This window comes from Xenopus tropicalis, chromosome 1, assembly GCF_000004195.4.
Source record: "Xenopus tropicalis strain Nigerian chromosome 1, UCB_Xtro_10.0, whole genome shotgun sequence".
In the NCBI taxonomy this organism is placed as follows: domain Eukaryota; kingdom Metazoa; phylum Chordata; class Amphibia; order Anura; family Pipidae; genus Xenopus; species Xenopus tropicalis.
The window spans coordinates 141,602,202-141,626,363 of NC_030677.2; the positions used below are offsets into that span (position 1 = coordinate 141,602,202).

A 24,162-nucleotide genomic window follows, 5' to 3' on the forward strand; every position below is an offset into this window, starting at 1 on the left:
GATTTATACAATAAAAGAAATATATATTTTACTAAATATACATAAAAACCCTATTGAAAACTTCCATAAATTATTAGTAATACAATACACACATAAGGCACTTTGGTTTTTTGTATTATAATCCACAAAAATCAAGCTATTAGGGATTATTTGCTTATAGACATGTATACGTGCCAGGGGTGCAAAGTTGCAAAAATATTTACTACTTTATTGATATTCTACTATTATACAGTATTGTAATGTTACATTTTACTTTATTCTTTCAAACTGACTGTAATTACAAGAGGGTTCTGCTATCTAAATGCTTGTTTAATTAAGAATAAAATCATTTTGAACTACCATGATATACACCACATTAATAAGTTGTACTCTGCTTTTGCCTTTAATGCTATACAATATTGTATTAAGCCACTCTAGAGATCACACAGACCCAGATGCAGATAAGAGAAGGCACGGCTATAGTAAAAAGAGACATGAGATTGTTCATTTTTTATATAAATGCTTTCTTCCTACAGATATCATTGACAAGAAGCTATGGCTGATTTGAATGCTAAAACAACATCTAGTGGTACAGTATTACCTTTATCTATGTTATATAACCCATGAAAGTGTGAACCTCTGTATATGACAAGGATAATCAGTAAAGCTTAGCAACACAGTCACACACGTATATATATATATATATATATATATATATATATATATATATATATATATATAATATATATATATATATATATATATATATATATATATATATATATAAAATATATATATATATATATATATATATATATATATATATACTTAAAAAACCTTCACTAACAATTTGTTTCTTGTATTTCAATGTTTTTCCTGATCATGGTCCCCCTAAAAAATGAAGTACACCAGAGTTTGGCCAGGTCTAGTTGCAATAAATACCACAATTTGACAAAAGTAGGCACTATATCCCTGCATCTGTAACCTGCATATAGTATTTTAAGTGACAGTTTTTCTTGATTTTATTGTTAATTATACAATGGACAGACTGCTTAGTGCAGTTTTCTGCTTTAATAATGCTGTTGAGCATTTATAGAAATGTTAGGCAGTTCAAGCATGTAGGACAATAAATAACTGGGGATCATTTTTATGGGCTAGCCAAGGAAGCTAAATTTTGTTGTAAGCTTCCATATCATTTTTTAACATATATGAGAGTTTTTCATTGGAGGCTATTTTGATTATTTTTGCTTTTGAATTTAATGTCAGTCCCATTTTTTTCATTTGCTGGCAATGATTAACCTTGCTGCCATTATTATAGGTAGGCTCATTCTGTGAGCTGAGTTCATGTACTTTGGAAGTTTCTTTCCTGCATATAGTATGTAAACACTAGTTTAAGCAAATAATTTGAATTTTAACTAATGATTTCCTTTTTCTCTGTAATGATAAAACGGTAGCTAATTAAGCTGCATGAATCCATATTGAGGAAAACAATCCTAATGGGTTTAATTGATGTTTAAATTAACTTGGGAATGCTTGGGACCAGGAGTGTTCCAGATTAGGGATCTTTCTGTAATTGTTGATTTAAATTACAGAAAGATCCCTAATGCGGAACACTCCTGGTCCCAAGCATTCCGAATAATAGATCCTATACCTATACAGACAATTATAGAAATCAAAAAGAGCCCCACAGACCAGCTCATGGAATAAAGATACAATTAATCTTGACATTACAAATCGAATACTGGCCAGTTGTTCAGTCAGAAGAAAATGTCAGAAGAATAAAACATTTATTTTTCTATATAGCCACTGTCGCAAACCATTGCAAAATGCTGTATTCTTTAGGTGGATGTCACACACAAAGCCAGTAGATGGAGCCCTTAAATAACAAAGTTCTATAAAACCTAACTTTGTTTAAAATCAGGCAACATCTTGATGTCACTGCAATGTAAGTGAAGATTAACATAAAACGTGATACATTTATTTGCATGATTCCCCTATGGTGGATCATGTCATCTGAAAAAACATGAAAGAAGCTGTTAACTTTTGGGTTATCAGAACCAGCCACCCTCCCTCTATTTACCGGCCACGTCACCCCAGTTATTTTACATATAATGCCTTATTGCTCACACTAGAAGCAAAATTGGCATCCTCTTGGGACAGTTAGAAACTTTATGTTGAAGTGCGCATAACTGTGGGATGAAGTGGGGGACATAGGGGAAGCTATCTGTCACGGGACCCATGAATGCTTAGAAAAAACCTCCAAAGCTTAAATGTATTGACTGGAGTAAAGGATGGTGAGCTGAAACTGCAGAGAGTTTTATATATTTGGGATATGTAAGATATCTGATCTGAGTAACTGTTATCCTGATTTTTGTTCCTTATATCCTTATGTAGGGGTTTGCTAAAATGGGCCCCACAGGATGTATACCCCTAGGATAGGCCCTGGGAGGGTAATGGTTAAGGTACAATGGGTATAGCCTGGTATATCTATAGTTAATGGGAAGTATCCCCGCAGTTTGGGTTATGGCCACCGGGTGGTGCATAGGCCCATATAAGGGAAACAGCCATGTGCTGGGAGCCATCTTAAGTTGGGAGCCTCTAGAGAGAGGAGCTCCCCTGTGAGTTAGTAGTTTCCCTGTGTTAGGACACTCTAGGAGTGCCATGTAGGGAGTGGAAGGTAAGAATGGGCCGCAATGCCCCTCCAGGAGTGTAGAGGATTAAGATCCTACCAGCATTACATCAGCTGGAAGTTTAGGGCACACAGTGTGTAGGTAAGGGAGAGATAGTCTCCAAGAGAAAGAGGACCCTGCTAAAGAGTAGCCTGGGTGTAGTACCGGGGGTGAGTCTCTGTGGAGGGTCTGCTTGGCGAGAGTACCGGGGAGAGCCCTAAGAGAGGGTCTCTTGGCGTGTAGTACCGGAGGGACCTCCTAGAGGAGATCATTCTGGCGTGAGTACCCTGGGTACCTTTGAGCGAGGGTCTTGTGCATTGATGTAACCTGTGGATGTGCCCTGACTGTCTGATGATACACTCCTGGAGAGGTCTGCCCAATAAAGCTCAATCTGTTCATTTGCAATCTGCTGTATTCCGTGTGTGTGTACCCAGGACCACTACAACTGGTAAGGAGTTACCCCAGGGAGGGGCAAATCAACCTGCAGCCAGTGGATCCTATTGAGGGGTTAATACACTACATCAGTTCCCAGGGTGGGAGTTGTAGTTCTCCCATAGCAGAGCCCTGGGTGGAGGCACGCCATTATCAAAGAAATCCCTGCTTCCCCCATAGTAAGCGGGGCTCAGGACTCCTGGAAGCGCCAACCAGTGACATATCAGCAGGTAGTGCCACAACATTTAATAAGTGGGCTACACTTATATTGTCACTATAGCATCTGGGGATCCTTGTGCCCTAGAGAGACTGTTGTGTACAGCTTTTCAGCTTCTGTAGATCATATCAAAGCTCCAAAAACAGGCAGCACATTATCAGCAACTTTCTGTAAGTTAACAAGGATTATCAAGTCCCTAAACACAGGATGTAACTGCTGTAGAACAGACTAAAACTACTGCAAGTATAGCACAATGCCCTCTATATTACATCCAGTGGTAAAAACACAAATAAATATACTACAGGGACTGTACTGGCTGGTGAATTGGCTACCATTTATGTCGACACAGTTTGTCGACACACCTATAGATGGTAATCAGAACAGGAAAAGTCCCATCTTATGTATGTATGTATGTACAGTATATCTTTATTTATGTACGCAGCACTGTACAGTAGAATACATTAATACAAACAGGGGGTTATTAAGATAATAATAGATAAATACACAGTATAACAATAAATACAAATAAATAAATACAAGATACAATTGCAATAAGTTAAGAGTCAAAGACACAAGAGGATGGGGTTCCCTGTTCCCTAGAGCTTACAATCTAGATGGGAGGGTAACTTACAGACACAGATAGGACACATTGTAAACATTTTTGCAGGATAGCTACAATAAACTAATATGGTAAAAGAAACACAACTGCAAAAATGAAAATATGAAAGGGGTACTGCTGCATTCCAGGCTTTAACAGAAATGTTCTGGTACACTACCTGGAATTAATTTAATGTTCTAATGCTACCATCACCAGGCCCTCCTACTTATCCATACCATCTAGTGATACCTTTCCTTCCTTGCAATGTCAGGTTTTAGTGTGAGGACAATTGTTAACAGTGCCCCGTCCTATTGGGTCTTTCCTCTGCCCCCCAAAAAGGGCCTGAAAAGACAGGACCTGGGAAAAGAGGTAGAGGCTATCCAGTATGATTTTAAAGCGGTAATGACTAATCTATGAGCCCATTCTAAAATTGTCATCAGGCTGTTTAGGGCACCGAGGGTACTGGGCAGTAGGGTACTGCCCAGTACTTACTAAAAGTAATGCTTAATTTTAGTATTATTAATAGGTAAGAGAGATGGAAGCAAAGGTAGGGTGGTATTTATTTGGCAACCCATCTTTCGTCCGCGCTTTTTTGCTGCAACCTCAATGCTTTTTTGCTGTGCACCAAATTTTAACGGAAGTTTTGCAAAACAATTCGCCAATGGGGAAATTTGCTGCAAATCCATGCCTGGCGAAAAAATGTGCTCATCACTAATTATTATTTTTACATTAGTTTATAAATCAACAACATTTGCCACAGCACTCTACATAAGGGTACATCATTTGCAAATTGGAAATGAGGGCCCTGACCTCAGGCTTACAATCTATAGGGTTGTTTCAGGAAAATGTATAGATTTACACATTATTAAAGCAGAAACATGTTAATTTGGCAGAATGTGTTCAGCTAATTTGAGAAGTTGAACTCTATTCTGCTCCATGGAGTGTTAGAGCTCAGCAGCAGCCTCTAAATTGCCAAACCCCACTGCAAATTGGGATTAAGGATTTGGACAATTTTTATTCAACACTAAACTGAAACGTTCCAGCAAGTAAAATACACAGTTTCATTAATTATGTTGAGAAATGAAAGAGCAGTCATCAAATGATTTAGGCAGCTGCACAAAGAAATGTGAAAAATTCGCTTTCAATAATAAACCATAATGATTAACCCAATACCTTCACATTAAGGGGGAGCTTTATCAACATTCAATTTAGATCGATAATTTGACTTTTTTTCTTTTAATTCAAATGATGTTCCAAAAATGCAAATGTTTGGTATTTATTTAGAGCAAAAAAACCCAAATACAGGTATGGGATCTGTTATCCAGGAACCCATTATCCAGAAAGTTACGAATTACAGAAAGACCATCTACCATAGACTCCATTATAAGAAAATAATTCTGATTTTTAAAAATGATTTCCTTTTTCGCAGTAATAATTTAACAGTACTTTGTACTTAATCCCAACTAAGATATAATTAATCCTTATTGGAAGCAAAACAAGCCTATTGGGATTAATTAATGTTTAAATAATCTTTTGGTAGACTTAGGGGCTGATTTACTAACCCACGAATCCGACCCGAATTGGAAAAGTTCCGACTTGAAAACGAACATTTTGCGACTTTTTCGTATGTTTTGCGATTTTTTCGGCGTCTTTACGAATTTTTCGTTACCAATACGATTTTTGCGTAAAAACGCGAGTTTTTCGTAGCCATTACGAAAGTTGCGTAAAATCTTGCAATTTTTCGTAGCGTTAAAACTTGCGCAAAAAGTTGCGCTTTTTTCGTAGCGTTAAAACTTACGCGAAACTTCGCACCTTTTAAGTTTTAACGCTACGAAAAAGGCGCAACTTTTCGCGTAAGTTTTAACGCTACGAAAAATTGCAAGATTTTACGCAACTTTCGTAATGGCTACGAAAAACTCGCGTTTTTACGCAAAAATCGTATTGGTAACGAAAAATTTGTAAAGACGCCGAAAAAATCACAAAACATACGAAAAAATCGCGAAATACCGATCTTTACGAAAAAAACGCAATCGGACTCATTTCGACCCGTTCGTGGGTTAGTAAATCAGCCCCTTAAGGTATGGAGATCCAAATTGCAGAAAGATCCCTTATCTGGAAAATCCCAGGTCCCAAGCATTCTGGATAATGGGTCCCATACCTGTACTCAAATGGGAATTGTCCTAGGCAAAGTCAAGCCATATTTTCAATTCTAGATATTTGAGTTTGTAAACTCAAAAATTCAAGGTATTCAAGTTTTTTTAATTGCACTAGTTTACCACATTAATAAATAAGTGAGCATTCAATATGTGAATGTAGTTGAGTTTAGAGAGACAAACTCGAAAATTGATAAATAAGCCCATAATGTATGCATTATGCAAATAAAATATAAATATAGATATTATATTATCAAATATAAATTCATAGTCATTTGTTAAAATGTCTTTTATTTCCAATCTTTAAATTACATTTCACAACTATTTGCAGTACACAGTATATTACTGTATGTATAACTGTATGTATTTATTAAAACAAAACTAGTTATATATAAAGGAAGCAGCACGTGACTACGGTCTTCAATATATTGAATATTCTATTCATACACGGACTCCACACCAAGAAGCGCTGGGTTTTGAGTGTGTTTTTTCACTCTTAGATAACACTTCTGTACAATCTTTAATAGTAGTGATAGGTAGGTAGATAGATAGATAGATAGATAGATAAAATGTACAGATCTTCTTGAATGTTGAAACAGATATACATATAGGCTGCACCCAGGCTCTATTTGTACTACTACTCATGTTATATATATGTATATATATATATATATATATATAGTTATTCCAATTAAAGGAAAAGGCCCCTATATATATAAGTCACTATGGAAAAGCTTTGTGGATAATGGGTTTCTGAATAATAGAGCCCTTACATGTATGTATGCATGTTTTTGTGTAATGCCATGCCATATAGCATGGTTATGTAGTCCAGTGAAAATACTGTATATCTAAAGGTTGGTAGGCAAAGCAGTTTTTGTTCAGTGAGGAGCTGCTGTCTAGCACTGTGCCTCCAGAGCACACCAATAGGTGCCTGAGTCTGACACTTCCACCTGCCTGATAGTCAGGGTGCTGAGCTGCTTCTCTTTCTGCAGCTGAAATACAAATCTGCCATCTTGAAACTCTTCATCCACCCTTTGGATTCTCAGAAACTGGAACTTCTCCCCAGGCACCTGTTTGTACCACTGGAGGCTATACAGAGTGGTTGTATATTCACATGTCATATTAAACATGCCACCTCCTACAGCAGAAGTTGATAGAGGGAGTTGGGTAACCTCTTCTTTGCAATTCACATCTGGAAAAAAATAAATATACAATGAGAACATTGTAATCATTATAGTTAGAACTGTGTTAAAATAATCAGTCCGAGAAGTAATACATTGCCTTTGCATTTTTTCCTTGATGACGTAAATGAATTTATTTTTACCATATTGGATCATTAATATAGATACCGTTCTTAATTGAATATGTTTTAGGACTGGAGATTCTTATGCATCTTTGCAGTTGAGCCACAGCTCCCCATTCTGAACAGAACCAGATCACTGGGATGCAACCTCCTAGTCTTTAAACCATAAAATTATGTGATTCTATCTACCTGTCTTGCCCAACACTTTTATATACTTATGGCATACCCAAGAAAAAATGAGCTGCATTCTGGGATTATTGCATTCTGAGAACATACAGCACCTCAAGGGTAACTCTGAGGATGACAGTTTTTTAAAAGCAGAAAAACTCTCTGTCAGTAATATGTTTAGTAAAAACAACTTACAATAGAAACACGTGATCTGTATGAAGAGAATTGCCAGTTGGTTCTGCATAGTGATCCAGTTCTAAAACTGACTTTGGTTTGAATGGCAGGTCTAGAGTCTCTGCGCAGTCTGTATGGTATATGAGTAAGAGGAACAGCCATAGCCTTTAGGTATCTTTTGTGCATGTCCCACCTACTAAACCATTACAGTAAACCAGGGCCGCCATCAGGGGGGCACAGGGGGTACTGTTGTGCCGGGCCCGGACGATATCCTCGCTTTAAAGGGGGCCCGGCCGTGACAGGTTTTTTTTTAGCTCGGGCCCCCTTTAAAGAACTCCGGGCCCTGGCTGTCATTGGTGGCCAGTGGGAAATTTGATTGGTTGCGCCCCGTGCGTCCATACGCACGGGGCGCAACCATATGAAAGGTGCAGATCAGCGGAGGGCCGGGCACAGATCGCGAGGACGCAGAAGAGGAAGGTGAGCTGGAGGAAGCCGCATGGGAGCTGGAGGGAGTCGCTGGGTGTGGGGCGGGGGACTGGACGAAGTCGCTGTGGGGGAGCTGGAGGAAGCCGCTGGGAGGGAGCTGGAGAGGGTCACTGGGTGTGGGGGGGAGCTGGAGGAAGTACCTGTTGGGGGGTCGAGGAAGTTGCTGGGGGGGCTGGAGGAAGCCGATGTTGTGGGGGGGGGCTGGAGGAAGTTGCTGGGGGGGCTGGAGGAAGTTGCTAGGGGGGCTGGAGGAAGCTGATGTTGTGGGGGGGCTGGAGGAAGTTGCTGGGGGGGCTGGAGGAAGCTGATGTTGGGGGGGGCTGGAGGAAGTTGCTGGGGGGCTGGAGGAAGCTGATGTTGTGTGGGGGGGGGGCTGGAGGAAGTTGCTGGGGGGGCTGGAGGAAGCTGATGTTGTGGGGGGAGCTGGAGGAAGTAGCTGTTGGGGGGGTCGAGGAAGTTGCTGGGGGGGCTGGAGGAAGCTGATGTTGTGGGGGGGGGCTGGAGGAAGCTGATGTTGTGGGGGGGGGGGCTGAAGGAAGTTGCTGGGGGGGCTGGAGGAAGCCGCTGTTGGGGGGGGAGCTGGAGGAAGTAGCTGTTGGGGGGGGGTCGAGGAAGTTGCTGGGGGGGCTGGAGGAAGCTGATGTTGTGGGGGGGGCTGGAGGAAGTTGCTGGGGGGGCTGGAGGAAGTAGCTGTTTGGGGGGGCTGGAGGAAGTTGCTGGGGGGGCTGGAGGAAGTAGCTGTTGGGGGGGGCTGGAGGAAGTTGCTGGGGGGGCTAGAGGAAGCCGCTGTTGGGGGGGAGCTCGAGGAAGTTGCTGGGGGGGGCTGGAGGCAGTCGCTGGTGGGGAGGGAGCTGAAGGAAGTCGCTGGTGGGGTGGCTGGAGGATGCTGGGGGAGCTGTGCAGATGTTGGGGGGAGCTTGGGCACATATCAAGAGGGGGGAACCGCAGGAAGCCACTGGGGGGAGCTGGAGGATGCTGGTGGGAGCAGGGGGGAGCCGGAGGATGCTTGGGCAGGTGGGAGCTGGAGGATGCTGGTGGGAGCAGGGGGGAGCTGGAGGATGCTTGGGCAGGTGGGAGCTGGAGGATGCTGAGGGGGAGGACAAGGGAGGGGGGTTAACTGGAGGATGCTGGGGAGATGCTGGCTACTAATGTTTTAGGGGGCCCCGGGCTACCACTGTTTTAGGGGGCCCTGACTACCAATGTCTGTGTGTCCTTTTTACTAATGGGAGGGGCCATTGAGGGGCAGGACGTGGGTGGAGGGGGGCCCAGAAAATTTTCTTGTGATGGGCCCCGTGATTTCTGATGGCAGCCCTGCAGTAAACCCAGCCCTCATGCTTCCTGTAAATGCTAAAGTGTACACCAGTACACCAATGCTTAAGTGTACATCTCTGCTGGAACCTTTCTCCCTGTTCTTTGCCATTTAACCAATGTTGGACTGGAGATAACTGGACCCTATACAGGCATGATGTGTTATAAATGTGGCCAATATTACAGTAAGTATTCTAATATACGTTAGCATTCAGTAGTTTCTACTTATACGTTCAATAATATGTGACAAAAATTCTTGAAGTGAGTGAGCGCAGAGGACCTCTTGTCTTTTTTGTATATTTATGTATCGCTTTCATTTCAATTTCAGAAAATAAAATAGCACCTTCTCAGTTAGTCAATAAATGGTATGTCACTTTGTCCAGAGTAATTTTGCCTATTTAACAAGGATATGTTATTTGCATGCCAGCTCAGTTATACTATTAAAATAATAATATATCCCAGGAGAAGAGCATGGGGATAACTATCCCAGGAGAAGAGCATGGGAATAGTTAAAAGTCATTATTCCTTTGTGTCCTGTCTTATTTGGCATAAGAGTAAAATACATACAAAGTAGAAGAAGTAAACCCAAACAAGGCTGTACAACACTGCACTCAGCAGATACTTTAAAAAATAAGACATTCAAACACCTCCCTTAAAATTTGCGTGTAACACCATCTAGTGGACTGAAGTTGTATATGCACCATATTGCACTGACATTTCAAATCAGAGCAAAAACATTAAAGCAGACTTCACCTCGACATAAAAAGCTATATAATAAAAGTCCTGTTCAAATTAAAACATGAGATCCAAATTCCTTTTTTTATTAACACATCCATAGCCATTATAAAGACATTCAAAAATCCCAGCTGCCAATCATTTATAACTTGCCCCACCTCTATGCCTTAGGAATAGAGGCGGGGCAGACAATAACTTTAACTTTCCATTCAGCACTTCCTAGATGTCACTGCTCTCCTCACTTTCCCCCTCCCTCCTCATTATCTAATTGTGTAACCAGTGCATGAGCATGGGCATCTGGCCTTCAGTTCAATCAAATGAACAAGATGTTGGCATGATGCAAAGCTTCTCTAAATAACAGTGTCCACAAAATGGTGCCTGCCTGCTTTTCGGGATTTTGTAATTCCAAAATTGAAGGAAACAAGATTTATATTATTTATATAGTGTAAGTGAAGTTTATTTTGCTCAACTAACATGGTAGAACTAAATTTGGAATTATTTCTTAAGGTGATAGGTCACCTTTAAAGAGTGACAAGTCACGGAAGGTGCAAGTTGGGCCTGACTTTGCAGAAGCTGCTGCCTCTGCTGACTCTTTGTGCTTCATACTGAAGTCAGAAAGGTAAATTGTAACATTTTGCATCTTTTTTTTGCACTTACACAGCCTATAATGATTATTTTTAGTATTCCCATTTTTTTTTTCTTCCTACAGATATCAGTGACAGATCTGAATGCTAATGTGTCACCTGGCTGTACAGTATTACATGCATCTATGTTATGTAACATACAACAGTATCAACTTCTGTATATGACTTTAATAATCAGTCATGCGCTATTTGGCAACAGTAACATACAGTACATATTAAGGGTTTAAATACACATTCTAATGATATTTATCCCATGAACTCAGAAAAAGCATACTTTGGTCTTGCAGTGTCTGACATTATGTAAAGTAGTGTAATTTTGGGGAAAAGATTCCTTTACTTTTGAAGAAGATATAGTCACATTTATTTGAATGGAGAAAAATCTCTTTCTTGGAATTCACCTGGCTGTTTCTATTCTCTTTATGGCAAAAAAAGTTCAGTCTTGCTTCATGATTCTTGATATACCTGAAGTTATAAGGGGGGGTCATTTACCTATCCCCAAGACAAGAGTGTAAAGCACTTAACAAGCACTTAACAAGCACTTGCGCACCAGGGAATGCTGGACTCTGCACCAAGCACCAGATTCATTTAACTTCACATGTAAGTCAAAAGCTCTGTTGTGAGAGTAAATAAAAAACATTATGTTATTACTGTTGTGAAAAAACATAAATTGTATAATGGAAATGGTAATTACATGATGAAAAATGGTGAGTGCAGGACAAGCACTGTGTCACTGTGTGTGTGTTTTTGAAACAATAAATAAAATAAGGTTGTGTAGTCCAATGAAGTTACAACAAATTGTGTATCTAAAGGTTGGTTGGCAGAGCAGTTTTTGTTCAGTGAGGAGCTGCTGTCTAGCACTGTGCCTCCAGAGCACACCAATAGGTGCCTGAGTCTGACACTTCCACCTGTTTGATAGTCAGGGTGCTGAGCTTCTTCTCTTGCTGCAGCTGAAATACAAATCTGTCCTCTGCAACCTCTTCATCCTTTCTCAGGATTTTTAGAAGCTGGAGTTTCCCCCCAGGCACCTGCTTGTACCACTGGAGACCGAAGAAAGTAGTTGTGTATTGACATGCCATATTAAAACTGCTGCCTCCAACTGGGGAAGCTAATTGAGGGATTTGTTTAACTTCTTCATTGCCATTTACATCTGTAAAAAAATAGATATAGCATGATAACAATGTTTTCACTATAGTTAGACTCCTTTCTTGATGACTTACAGGTTTGAACTCCCCCCATATTGGTTGATTATGGCTATAGTACTTCATAGAAAATATATTTTTGTTGAAAATTCTTATGCATCTCTGCAGTTGACCCAAGACTGTCCATATAGCAGAATCAGATCACTGGGATATAATAACCAATTTGAATGTCTTAATACCATAGATATACCATAAATAATTGTATCCCTTATAATTCTTGCCCAAGAATATTATATCCTGTTATTATCAGGGGATGAATGAACCTTCTGGGATTTAGAAATCCTGCAATTTCAGAAGATAACTTGTAGGATCTCAGCGGTGGGGATTGCAGATTGTACATCTACATAAATGAGGCTAAACTCAGAACATACTCTGCAGCTCTCTGTCAGTAATGTGTTTAATAAAATCAACTTACAATAGAAACACATGATCTGCATGAGGAGTATTTCCAGTTGGTTCTGCATGATGATCCAGTTCTTTTGCCAAAGTTGTGAATGTCAGGTCTACAGTCTCTCTGAACCCTGTATGATATATGAATAAGAGGCACAGTCATAGCCTTTTGAATGTTTTCTGCATCTAGAGAGACTAAATATGTCCCACCTACTAAAGCATTACAGTAACCCCAGCCCTTGGGCTTCCTGCTCTTCTCTATGTAAATGCTGTGGTATATATACCAGCTGCTGTCATTTCTGCTGGAAACCCTCTCCTTGTTATTTGTCTTTCCATTTAAATTCATCAATATTTATTTATCCTAAAACCATTGCCATACCCCTTTTTTTTCTACCTTTTTGAGTCCAATAATAATATCCCACTTTAGAGTTACTCTCTGGAAAAATATATAATAGATGGCAGATAGTCGATATTATAATATAGAGACAATACTAGTTGCTATATATTAGAAGCTCCATTTTGACTAGGACCATTTTGTTGCATTTTTTATGAAGGACAGTGCTGAAAGTGACTAGTACTGTCTTGGAACCATGAAGAAGATCTCTTTAAGCCTTAAGGGGTAGAGATTTTGCTACTAGGGTGTTTGGGGAAATTGCTTGCGCTTTCTTCATTCTGTAAATTCTAAAACTGAAAATATTCTGCTGCAGCACAAACCATTTTTGCAATATGAAGGGAAAAAAATGTATTCAAACTGAAACACAACCTACAAATGTTACAGAAAACTTAGATTAAAAGTAAAATAAAAAGAGGAAAAAATGGTTCCTAGTCATACCTGAAGTGTGAGAAAAATGGAAATTCTTGTACAGAACCTGAAATGTTCCAGGTACTGGAATTCCCCGGATACTTGGCAGGTATCACCACAGACTAAACACAAAATAGCAGGGCTTTTTGTCTGTCTATTGGTGCCATATACAGTATGTGGGCTGCAGGAGGGATATTTTATAGTGTAATCAGTTTTGTACAAATATGAGAAAAGAATTGGGGCTATTCTGCACACTCACTGGTGTAAACTGAATCATAAATGCCACTTACTTTAATTTGCCTAAAATTATTGTTAAGTAAGGTTGCCTCACACATTTGGTAGTGGAGGAACAAATCAGTTTCGGGATTAAATAGATTCTCACTCCAAGAATAACTGAGATTTATTTCACAAAATTAAAAAAAAATTCCCATATTATATGAAAACCCCACAAATTTGCATTTAACCACTTTTAATTTACAGCAACTGATTTCAGAACCATAAACTCTGATGGTTTTCTACCAAAGGTTCTACATGGTACCACTGTACAAAAAAATCAAGATATTTTATTATGAAGAGATTACATATTAGAAATAGGTTTTTAACTATTGACAATTATAAATGGCTAATTGCTTTGGATACTGAAATAAAAGGCATTACAAAATTTTAATCAGGTTAAACAAGAGACCAAAGGTAAGTGTGAAATATTCAGGATACTTAAGAGTTTACTTAAACAGTGAAATAAATGGAACTTTTACTCACAGCAGGATACAAAAGTTTTCAACACTACTGGTGTATATGTTTGGTTTGTTACATTATATAAACCTATAATGTTAATTGAATCTTTATTTAACATTACTGCTTTTAAGCTTTGTTTATAGAAGTGTTGAATCTTCTGAAATCATCACTATACTGTATCTACATATTGTACAGAGGGTACATTTGGCTGCACTGCTGTGTCACTCAGAGCACACAGATACACTCCGCTCTCCTCGGGTTTCATGTTCTGTATATGGAGCTCACTGGACTTTCGGTCTTTACTGAAGGTCATTGTGTGGAAGCCAGAGACAGTATCTTTAAATCCACTAACCAGGTACTGGGGCCCTTGACTGGGTTCCAGTCTGTACCAGTGAATATAACCAGAAGGGGTAATGGAGTCATGGCTGCATGGCAGAGTGAGATTCATTCCTGCAGAGACAGTCATGGTGGGAGGTTGGATTACATTGGCCCAGCACAATGAACCTGTGGAAAGTAAGAATAAAATTGGTTAAGAGAATTTTGCATGTAAACAAGAATCAAATAATAGCTCCTTTAGATTGTAAGCTCTTGGGAGCAAGGCCCTCTGATCCAATTGTATTATTGTTTGTTAAATTGTTTGCCAATTTATTAATTGTTTATTAACTTGTTAAATTATTTGTCCTAAAAACAAAAATACTTACAAAGCAGAAGAAGTGACCCAGCTGTAATGTGTGACATTTCCTTGACAATGCTAACACTGCACTCAACTGATACTGGCACTTTCAAATCATAAAAGCTAGAAGGTGGAGCTGCTACCAAAGATATTAAGGTTTTCAGTGTAAAACCTTCTAAACAAAAACTGGCACACAGTGCCATCTAGTGCTTCATGTTGTACATGCATTCCATTACATTGACATTTAAATCACAGCAAAAAATATTAGACATTGCTTCCACAACAGAGTATTTTGGCAGGTACTCCTACTTTCAGATCTTTAATGATGGGTAAATAGGATTTGTAGAGTGTGAAAGCCTGCCCCTTACATAGAATGCCCTGACAATGCACACTGTCAGGTGCAACTCCATTCTGAGAGCTTGACACAGAATGTCCTTTTGTTTATAGTTACATTAGAGGTTCTGATTTCCCGGATTACTTTATAATTACTTTAACTCAATGTGGCCATACATGGGTCAGTTAAATCTAGTCCCTAGCGCCAGTCCCTTTAGACCAAATATTATAGCAAGGTTTCTGGGGATACAATGAAGTTTAGAGTCAGTAGGACAACCCAAAAAACAAACCAGGATCAGTTGCACTTTATATATCAGGATTATTAGGATTTACACTGTTACATGAAGATGCTTATAGGTGATTTACCAATTAAATAAGCAAAGTAAGAGCATTAAGCTGAGGCAGGATAAACAAAATAATTAAACTTTACAGGTATGGGATTCTGTTATCCAGAATGCTCAGGACCTGGGGTTTTCTGGATAAGGTAAGTTTCTGTAATTTGGAGCACCATACTTAGTCTCCTAAAAAATGATTTAAACATTAAATAAACCTAATAGGGGAATGTTTTCCCTCCAATTAGGTTTAATTATATCTCAGTTGGTATTAAGCACAACATACTGTTTAATTATTAGAGAGAAAAATAAAAACATTGCTAAAAACTTGAATTATTTGATTAAAAGGGCAACTATGGGCTAAGGTCATCCTGTAATTCGGAACTCTCTGTATAATGGGTTTCCGGATAATGGATCCCATACCTGTACCTTGTACTAACCAATAGAACCAATAGAAAAGACTGATATGCTGTGATAATAAATAAAACAACAATTTTATATCTTGCTAAAACATAAAGTATATTATTTAAATAGTTAAAGGGGTTGTTCGCCATTAAATTAACTTTTAGGATGATGTAGAAAATGATATTCTGAGACAGTTTGCAAATGGGTTTCATTTTATTTATTTGTGGGTTTTCAGTAGCTGTTTGTACAGCAGCTCTCAAGTTTGGAATTTCAGCAGCTATGTGATTGCTAGGGTCCTGTTTACCTTAGCAACCAGGCAGTGGTTTAAATGGAAGTATCAATAGGATGGGGGCTGAATTTAAAGATCAGAAATAAAAAGTAACAATAATAATAAAATTGTAGGCTAACAGCATTCATTGTTTTAGCTGCTGGGGTCAGTGACCCCCATTTAAATGTTGAAAAAATGTAGAAAAGGAAGGCATTTGGGATCTTATGAAATAACAGCAAAGTGTCATAATATTAAACATTATTTTATTATTATATTTAGGATGTATAAAAAACAATAGCAACATAGCAAGTATATGATTATTTTCATGTTTTAATTTCATATTACATTTCCCATCATTTTACAATACATTATGAGTAGAAAGGGACAAACAGCAATGAATAAAAAATAAAAATATACAGTTACACATTTCCATGTTAATGTCCTCCCAAAAAATATGTTGCAGTGAAGTAGGGTAAATTTTAAGCAACTCTTCAGTAAGTATTAAAGTTATTTGTAAATCTAGTTGCGGTTGAAAAAATTATTTGTTTATCCCTTTCTGTTCTTTGCTTCTGATTTTTGAAACAATCTAGCAATCTGCACGTTCCTGGTCTTCTCCTCTGCTCCTCTCAGAGCCTCCGTCTTTTTACACCATCCACACCCACTGCCCTCTCTCGTCTTAAACCTTTCTATCTCGCTGCTCCTTACCTCTGGAACTCTATCCCTGAATCCCTCTGTAGGGAACACTCACCCACTCTAAAGCACTAAAACATTACTTTGCCCAGTCCTGCGCTTAAGGGCAAATGCCCATACCTGGTGCACTCTTACCTTCCAATTTGTGCCTGTATGTTACCCAACCACTTAGACTGTAAGCTCTACGGGGCAGGGGCCTCCTTCCTACTGTGTCTCATACCACATGGCACTTATATATATATATATATCGAACCAATGGTGGCACACCGCTTCAATCCTTGTCCCAGGTGCACGGTAAAAGAGTTTAAATATTGAAAAAAAGACCAGCAACACCGGATCTATTGCAAACAATCAATTATATATTAAAAAATACATGAACAGCCAACGTTACGTTTATATCACTTGTCCTCCCTGTGTGTAATTTTGTATTCTGTAAGATTGTACAGCGCAGCATACCCTTGTGGCGCTTTATAAATAAAGTTATACATATATACATCTAGCAAGAATCAGAATCTCCTCCAGGTCTGTTGATCATCTGGCTTCTGCTACTGAACATACAGAGCCAGGCATCTGCTACTTTTCATAGCAATTTTAATTACAGATTACTTTAAGATGATTGAATATTGGTTCTGTAGTCCAAGGAAGTTACAGCAATTGCTGCATATCTGAAGCCTGGTTGGCCCAGCAGTTTTTGTTCAATGAGGAGCTGCTGTCTAGCACTGTGCCTCCAGAGCACACCAATAGGTGCCTGAGTCTGACACTTCCACCAGCTTGATAGTCAGGGTGCTGAGCTTCTTCTCTTGCTGCAGCTGAAATACAAATCTGTCCTCTGTAACCTCCTCATCCTTTCTCAGGATTGTCAGAAGCTGGAGTTTCCCCCCAGGCACCTGCTTGTACCACTGGAGACTGAAGAAAGTAGTTGTGTATTGACATGCCATATTAAAACTGCTGCCTCCAACTGGGGAAGCTAATTGAGGGATTTGTTTAACTTCTTCATTGCCATTCACATCTGGAAAAAAATAGATATAGCATGATAACAATGTTTTCACTATAGTTAGAATCCTTTCTTGAAGAGTTACAGTTTTGAACTCCCACCATATGGGTTGACTATGGATATAGTTCTTCATAGAAAATATATTTTGTTTGGAAATTCTTATGCATCTCTGCAGTTGACCCAAGACTATCCATATCACAGAATCAGATGACTGGGATATAATAACCAATTTGCATGTCTTAATACCATAGATATACCATAGATAATTGTATCCCTTATAATTCTTGCCCAAGGATATTATATACTGTTATTATCAGGGGATCATGAACCTTCTGGGATTTAGAAATCCCCCAATTTCAGAAGATAACTTGTAGGACCTCAGTTCTGGGGACTGTAGATTGTAGTAAGGCAAATACATAAATGAGGCTAAAATCAGAAAATACTCTGCAGCTCTCTGTCAGTAATGTGTTTAGTAAAAGCAACTTACAATAGAAACACATGATCTGCATGAGGAGTATTTCCAGTTGATTCTTCATGATGATCCAATTCTTTTGCCAAAGTTGGTGTGAATGGCAGGTGTACAGTCTCTCTGAACCCTGTATGATATATGAATAAGAGGCACAGTCACAGCCTTTTGAATATTTTCTGCATCTAAAGAGACTAAATATGTCCCACCTACTAAAGCATTACTGTAACCCCAGCCCTCGGGCTTCCTGCTCTTCTCTCTGTAAATGCTGTGGTATATATACCAGCTGCTGTCATTTCTGCTGGAAACCCTCTCCTTGTTATTTGTCTTTCTATTTAAATTCATCATTATTTAATTATCCTAAAACCATTGCCATGCCCTTTTTTTCTACCTTTTTGAGACCATTAATAATATCCCACTTTAGAGTTACTCTCTGGAAAAATATATAATAAATGGCAGATAGTCAATATTATAATATAGAGAGTAGAGACAATATTAGTTGCTATATATTAGAAGCTCCATTTTGACCAGGACCATTTTGTTGCATTTTTTTATGAAGGACAGTGCTGAAAGTGACTAGTACTGTCTTGGAACCATGAAGAAGATCTCTTTAAGTCTTATGGGGTAGAGATTTTGCTACTAGGGTGTTTATGGGGAATTGCTTGCACTTTCTTAATTCTGTAAATTCTAAAAATGAAAATATTCTGCGGCAGCACAAACCATTTTTGCAATATGAAGGGAAAAAACTGTACTCAAACTGGAACACAAACTGGAAAACATAGATTAAAAGTAAAAGAAAAAGAAGAATAAATGGTTCCTAGTCATACCTGAAGTGTGAGAAAAAATGGAAATTCTTGTACAGAACCTGAAATGTTCCAGATACTGGAATTCCCCGAATACTTGGCAGGTATCACCACAGACTAAACACAAAATAGCAGGGCTTTTTGTCTGTCTATTGGTGCCACATATGTGATCACCAATATGACAAGAAGGGGTTTTGGGGGGGGGGGAAGGTTGTTTATAAGTTAATGCCCAAAACATTGGCACCAATAAACAAGTTAAGGGTACTGCAATACATGTTTGTGTGTAGTTGGTTAATTTTCATTATGTGTTTGTTTACAGTTTCAACCACAAATAATACGTTTATTTTATATGGATCCTTCATATACAAAATATTTCCTGTGGACTGAAGGAGGGATATTTTATAGTGTAATTAGTTTTGTACAGGTATGGGATCCCTTATCCGGAAACCCGTTATCCAGAAAGTTCCGAATTACGGAAAGGCCATCTCCCATAGACTCTGTTATAAGCAAATAATTCTAATTTTTTTACATTTTTAAAAATAATAAAACAGTACCTTGTACTTGATCCCAACTAAGATATAATTAATCCTTATTGGAGGCAAAACAATCCTATTGGGTTTATTCAATATTTAAATGATTTATAGCAGAATTAAGTTATGGAGATCCAAATTACGGAAAGACCCCTTATCTGAAATACCCCAGGTCCCGAGCATTCTGGATAACAAGTCCCATACCTGTACAAATATGGGAAAAGAATTGGGGCTATTCTGCAAACTTTTTTGCCAGGCATGGATTCGCAGCGAATGTCCGCATTTCGCTATTGGCCAATTGTTTCGCGTAACTTCTGTGAAAATTCGCAGCGGAAAGATTCGTTGCGCGGATTTTTTTTGTCGCGCGTTTTGCAAATTTTCTTGCCATTTCGTGAATTTTATGGCGAAGCAAAATGGAACAGATTCGCTCAACACTATTCACTGGTGTAAACTGAATCATAAATGCCACTTACTTTAATTTGCCTAGAATTAAAGTAAGTAAGGTTGCCTCACACATTTGGTACTGGAAGAACAAATCAGTTTCAGGATGAAATAGATTCTTACTCCAAGAATAACTGAGATTTATTTCACAAAATTCTTTTTTCTGATATTATATGAAAACTCCACGAATTCTCATTTAACCATTGGGTAATTCAAGTTTTAGTTTCTCTTAAAAATTTATAGCAACTGATTACTAACCAGAACCATAAACTCTGATGTTTTCTACCAAAGGTTCGATATGGTACGACTGTATAAAAAATCAAGAGATTTTATTGTGAAGAGATTACACATTAGAAATGGGTCTTTCACTATCAACATTTATAAATGGCTAATTGCTTTGGATACTGAAATAAAAAGCATTACAAAATTTTAATCAGGTTCAACAAGAGACCAAAGGTAAGTGTGAAATATTCAGGATACTTAAGAGTTTACTTAAACAGTGAAATAAATGGCACCTGACAGCAGGATACAAATGCTGTAACTTAAAAGTTTTCCACACTACAGGAAAGCCCTGGAGATATAAGTACAGGGGCTGCATGACAAGGGATCCGAATAACCACCAGGTGCAACTGTGATTAGGTGAGAAGGAAAGAGTTAAGGCAGGAGAAGTCTGGCCTGGGGAGGGGCGGAGAAAGAGACGGATGTGATGTCAGAAAAGCACTCACTTCCTTATCTTCTGAGCAGGTAGAAACATCCCACCCACCCTCCCTATTTTTGCATATTTTGCGAAATGTCAGGAGTTTCTCTTCTTTTGGTTTTCATATTATTATTATTAATAACTGAATGTGGAATTTTACCTGAATGCGTTGTTATATTGTGCTTTCTGTATCTTTATATGGTATAAACTTGAGAGTCAGCTTTGTGTTTAATTCATGTTAACGATTTCTTGATCCAGGGAATGTTTCCGATCGCCCAGGGGGTCAGGAAGGAATTTTTTCCCTCTTGAGGCATAATTGGCACTAGCTTCAGGTTGGGTTTTTTGCCTTCCTCTGGATCAAAATTGTGGATATATGATAATATATTTTAAGTTTTATTTGTCACAGCAGCGGTAGGACCTTGCCAGAGTACTGCACAGGTCATTTTAGCAGAGGGAGAAAGGAGGTTCTCTCCTGTGACTGCACGGTGGATTGATAGATACAGACGCTACTACTGCTTGTGCTAGGTGACAGCCTGCTTGGATTTCCTATCATCGAGACACTGCAGATCCAGGACCGGCAGCAGGGCTGCTGAACTTCTCTCATGGTTGGTAATGCAGCTCCTGCTGGTAGCAGAGTTTGGGGCCATCCTCTCTGTAGGTAGAGGCAGTCTAATACTCATTCAAGTCTTCAGCGAGGAACGGCAGAGCATAGTAGCGACCTCTTATGGAATTATGGCTTTAGAATATTGCCTTGGGTTAGGCTGGCAAGGTCCTATTTATTTGATAAAATGTGAATAAATGCTGTGGCCATTTTCTCCATCTCTGTCTCCTGGTGTTTCATTAAGATATGTAACAATGGGGTTCAGTAGGGTGCCTCAAGGTGAAGGGTCAATTGAGGAGTCCCCTTGTCATGGTGTATATGTTTGGTTTGTTACATTATAAAAACCTATAATGTTAATGGAGTCTTTATTTAACATTACTGCTTTTAAGCTTTGTTTATAGAAGTGTTGAATCTCTGAAATCATCCCTACACTGTATCTACATATTGTACAGAGGGTGCATTTGGCTGCACTGCTGTGTCACTCAGAGCACACAGATACACTCCGCTCTCCTCGGGTTTCATGTTCTGTATATGGAGCTCACTGGACTTTCTGTCTTTACTGAAGGTCATTGTGTGGAAGCCAGAGACAGTATCTTTAAATCCACTAACCAGGTACTGGGGCCCTTGACTGGGTTCCAGTCTGTACCAGTGAATATAACCAGTAGGGGTAATGGAGTCATGGCTGCATGGCAGAGTGAGATTCATTCCTGCAGATAAAGTCATGGTGGGAGGTTGGATTACATTGGCCCAGCACAATGAACCTGTGGAAAGTAAGAATAAAATTGGTTAAGAAAATGTTGCATGTTAACAAGAATCAAATAATAGCTCCTTTAGATTGTAAGCTCTAGGGAGCAAGGCCCTCTGATCCAATTGTATTATTGTTTGTTAAATTGTTTGCCAGTTTATTAATTGTTTGTTAAACTTGTTAAATTATTTGTCCTAAAAACAAAAATACTTACAAAGCAGAAGAAGTGACCCAGCTGTAATGTGTGACATTTCCTTGACAATGCTAACACTGCACTCAACTGATACTGGCACTTTCAAATCATAAAAGCGAGAAGGGGGAGCTGCTACCAAAGATATTAAGGTTTTCAGTGTAAAACCTTCTAAACAAAAACTGGCACACAGTGCCATCTAGTGCTTCATGTTGTACATGCATTCCATTACATTGACATTTAAATCACAGCAAAAAATATGAGACATTGCTTCCAACAGAGTATTTTGGCAGCTACTCCTACTTTCAGATCTTTAATGATGGGTAAATAGGATTTGTAGTGTGTGAAAGCCTGCCCCTTACATAGAATGCCCTGACAATGCACACTTTGCTGTCAGGTGCAACTCCATTCTGAGAGTATGGCACAGAATGTTCTTGACTGCGGAGACTTTTCCCTCCCTTCCAACCTTATCCCCCAATATATCCACATGACACAAGAGAAACACACTGACACCATTCTTTTTTGTGGGTGGGGTTCGGCCACAGCTTTATTAAAGAATCCAACATCAGAAATAGTACTTTCCATGTATTTCAAACTTTTCCAAAACATCACATCAAACTTTTTCGCTGTTATTATAATGAATGCCGGCCACCGCGAACGCAGTGGGCATGTGGAAACCACCAAACAACCCGAAATTAAATGGCCAAGGACTATCACCCGCCCTTTGCTGTGACAGACCAAATATATATAAACATGTATCCAATATTTTAATAAAATGTCTTTTTTTTTTTATTGGAACCTGAAAAGGTAAACAGAAACATGTAAAATTGAATAAACATTACGAGCCTATAGCTCCCTAGCTGAAAGCGCTTAAACAGGGAGGGGGGGAGGGAGATGCCGCTCCATGCTGCAAGGATGTGAGACGATGCTGTGAAAGCTGGCAGGCAAAAGGGGAGGGGGGGGTGAGAAGGAAGTCTCTCCTTTCCCGCCCAGCATCTGAGCAGGGTTAACGCCTCATGTGCTGCAGGGAAATAAGCCCTGGTTGGCTCCACAGCCCCTTAGCGCTTTCTTGATGTATTTCAGCGATGTCTATTATTTATAGTTACCAGGCCCAGATTTGTGGCAGGGCCGCAAATGTAGGGGCGGCATGCCGCCCAAGCCATGCGGTGATTTTGCTTACGTACGGAGCAATAGGGACATCTCCCCACTGCTCCGTAAATGAGTTTACATGGAAGTTCTAATGCGTGTGGGGGTTGGTCACGCATGTGCATGCACGCGTGCAGGGAGGGGGGCGAATGGGTGTGGCCTTAGGGTGCCCCAACAACAAATCCGGCACTGATAGTTACATATAATTACTTTAACTCAATGTGGCCATACATGGGCCAGTTAAGGTTAGTCCCTAGAGCCAGTCCCTTTAGACCAAGTATTATAGCAAGGTTTCTGGAGATACAATGAAGCTTAAGGTCAGTAGGACAACCCAAAACATATACACTTTATATATCAGGATTATTAGGATATACACTGTTACATGAAGATGCTTATAGGTGATTTACCAATGAAATAAACAGGTTAAGAACATTAAGCTGAGGCAGGATAAACAAAATAATATAACTTTTCAGATACAGGTATGGGATCATGTTATCCAGAAAGCTCCTAATTACAGGAAGGCCATCAAACATAGAGGCCCATTTACTAAACAATTTTGAGATAAATTCATATTTTTTCTAAACTATAGAACATTTCGGAATGTATGCGAAAATTTCGTTAAAATTTCACAAGTTTTTCGTGGTTTTCTGTAAATTTCCACGAAAAAAAACATATTTTGCACCAAAGAATACGATCATTTCGGAATTCTTTAATGCTTTGGTTACACTTTCATCGGGACTATATTTTCGCCAGGTTTGATCTGTCAAGTGCCATTAAGTCCTATGGAAGGCTTCCAAAGCCAGAACTGTTTTCGTGATGTTTAATGACTTTCGGAACGCAATTTCGATATTTTCAT

General features: G+C 39.1%; 1 protein-coding gene and 1 gene segment (V, D, J or C); both read right to left on the reverse strand.

The window, feature by feature from the left end:
• trac (T cell receptor alpha constant) overlaps positions 1–24,162 on the reverse strand; it is a 343,953-nt gene that overhangs the window by 237,680 nt on the left and 82,111 nt on the right. Inside the window, exon 3 of the mRNA NM_001007866.1 lies at positions 3,109–3,115. Within this exon, the coding sequence (NP_001007867.1) occupies positions 3,109–3,115 (7 nt within the window). The remainder of the gene's footprint in view (positions 1–3,108; positions 3,116–24,162) is intronic.
• LOC116406700 lies at positions 6,761–7,813 on the reverse strand. The segment is given in 2 exon segments: positions 6,761–7,240; positions 7,715–7,813. Coding segments are annotated over 2 exon segments (345 nt in total).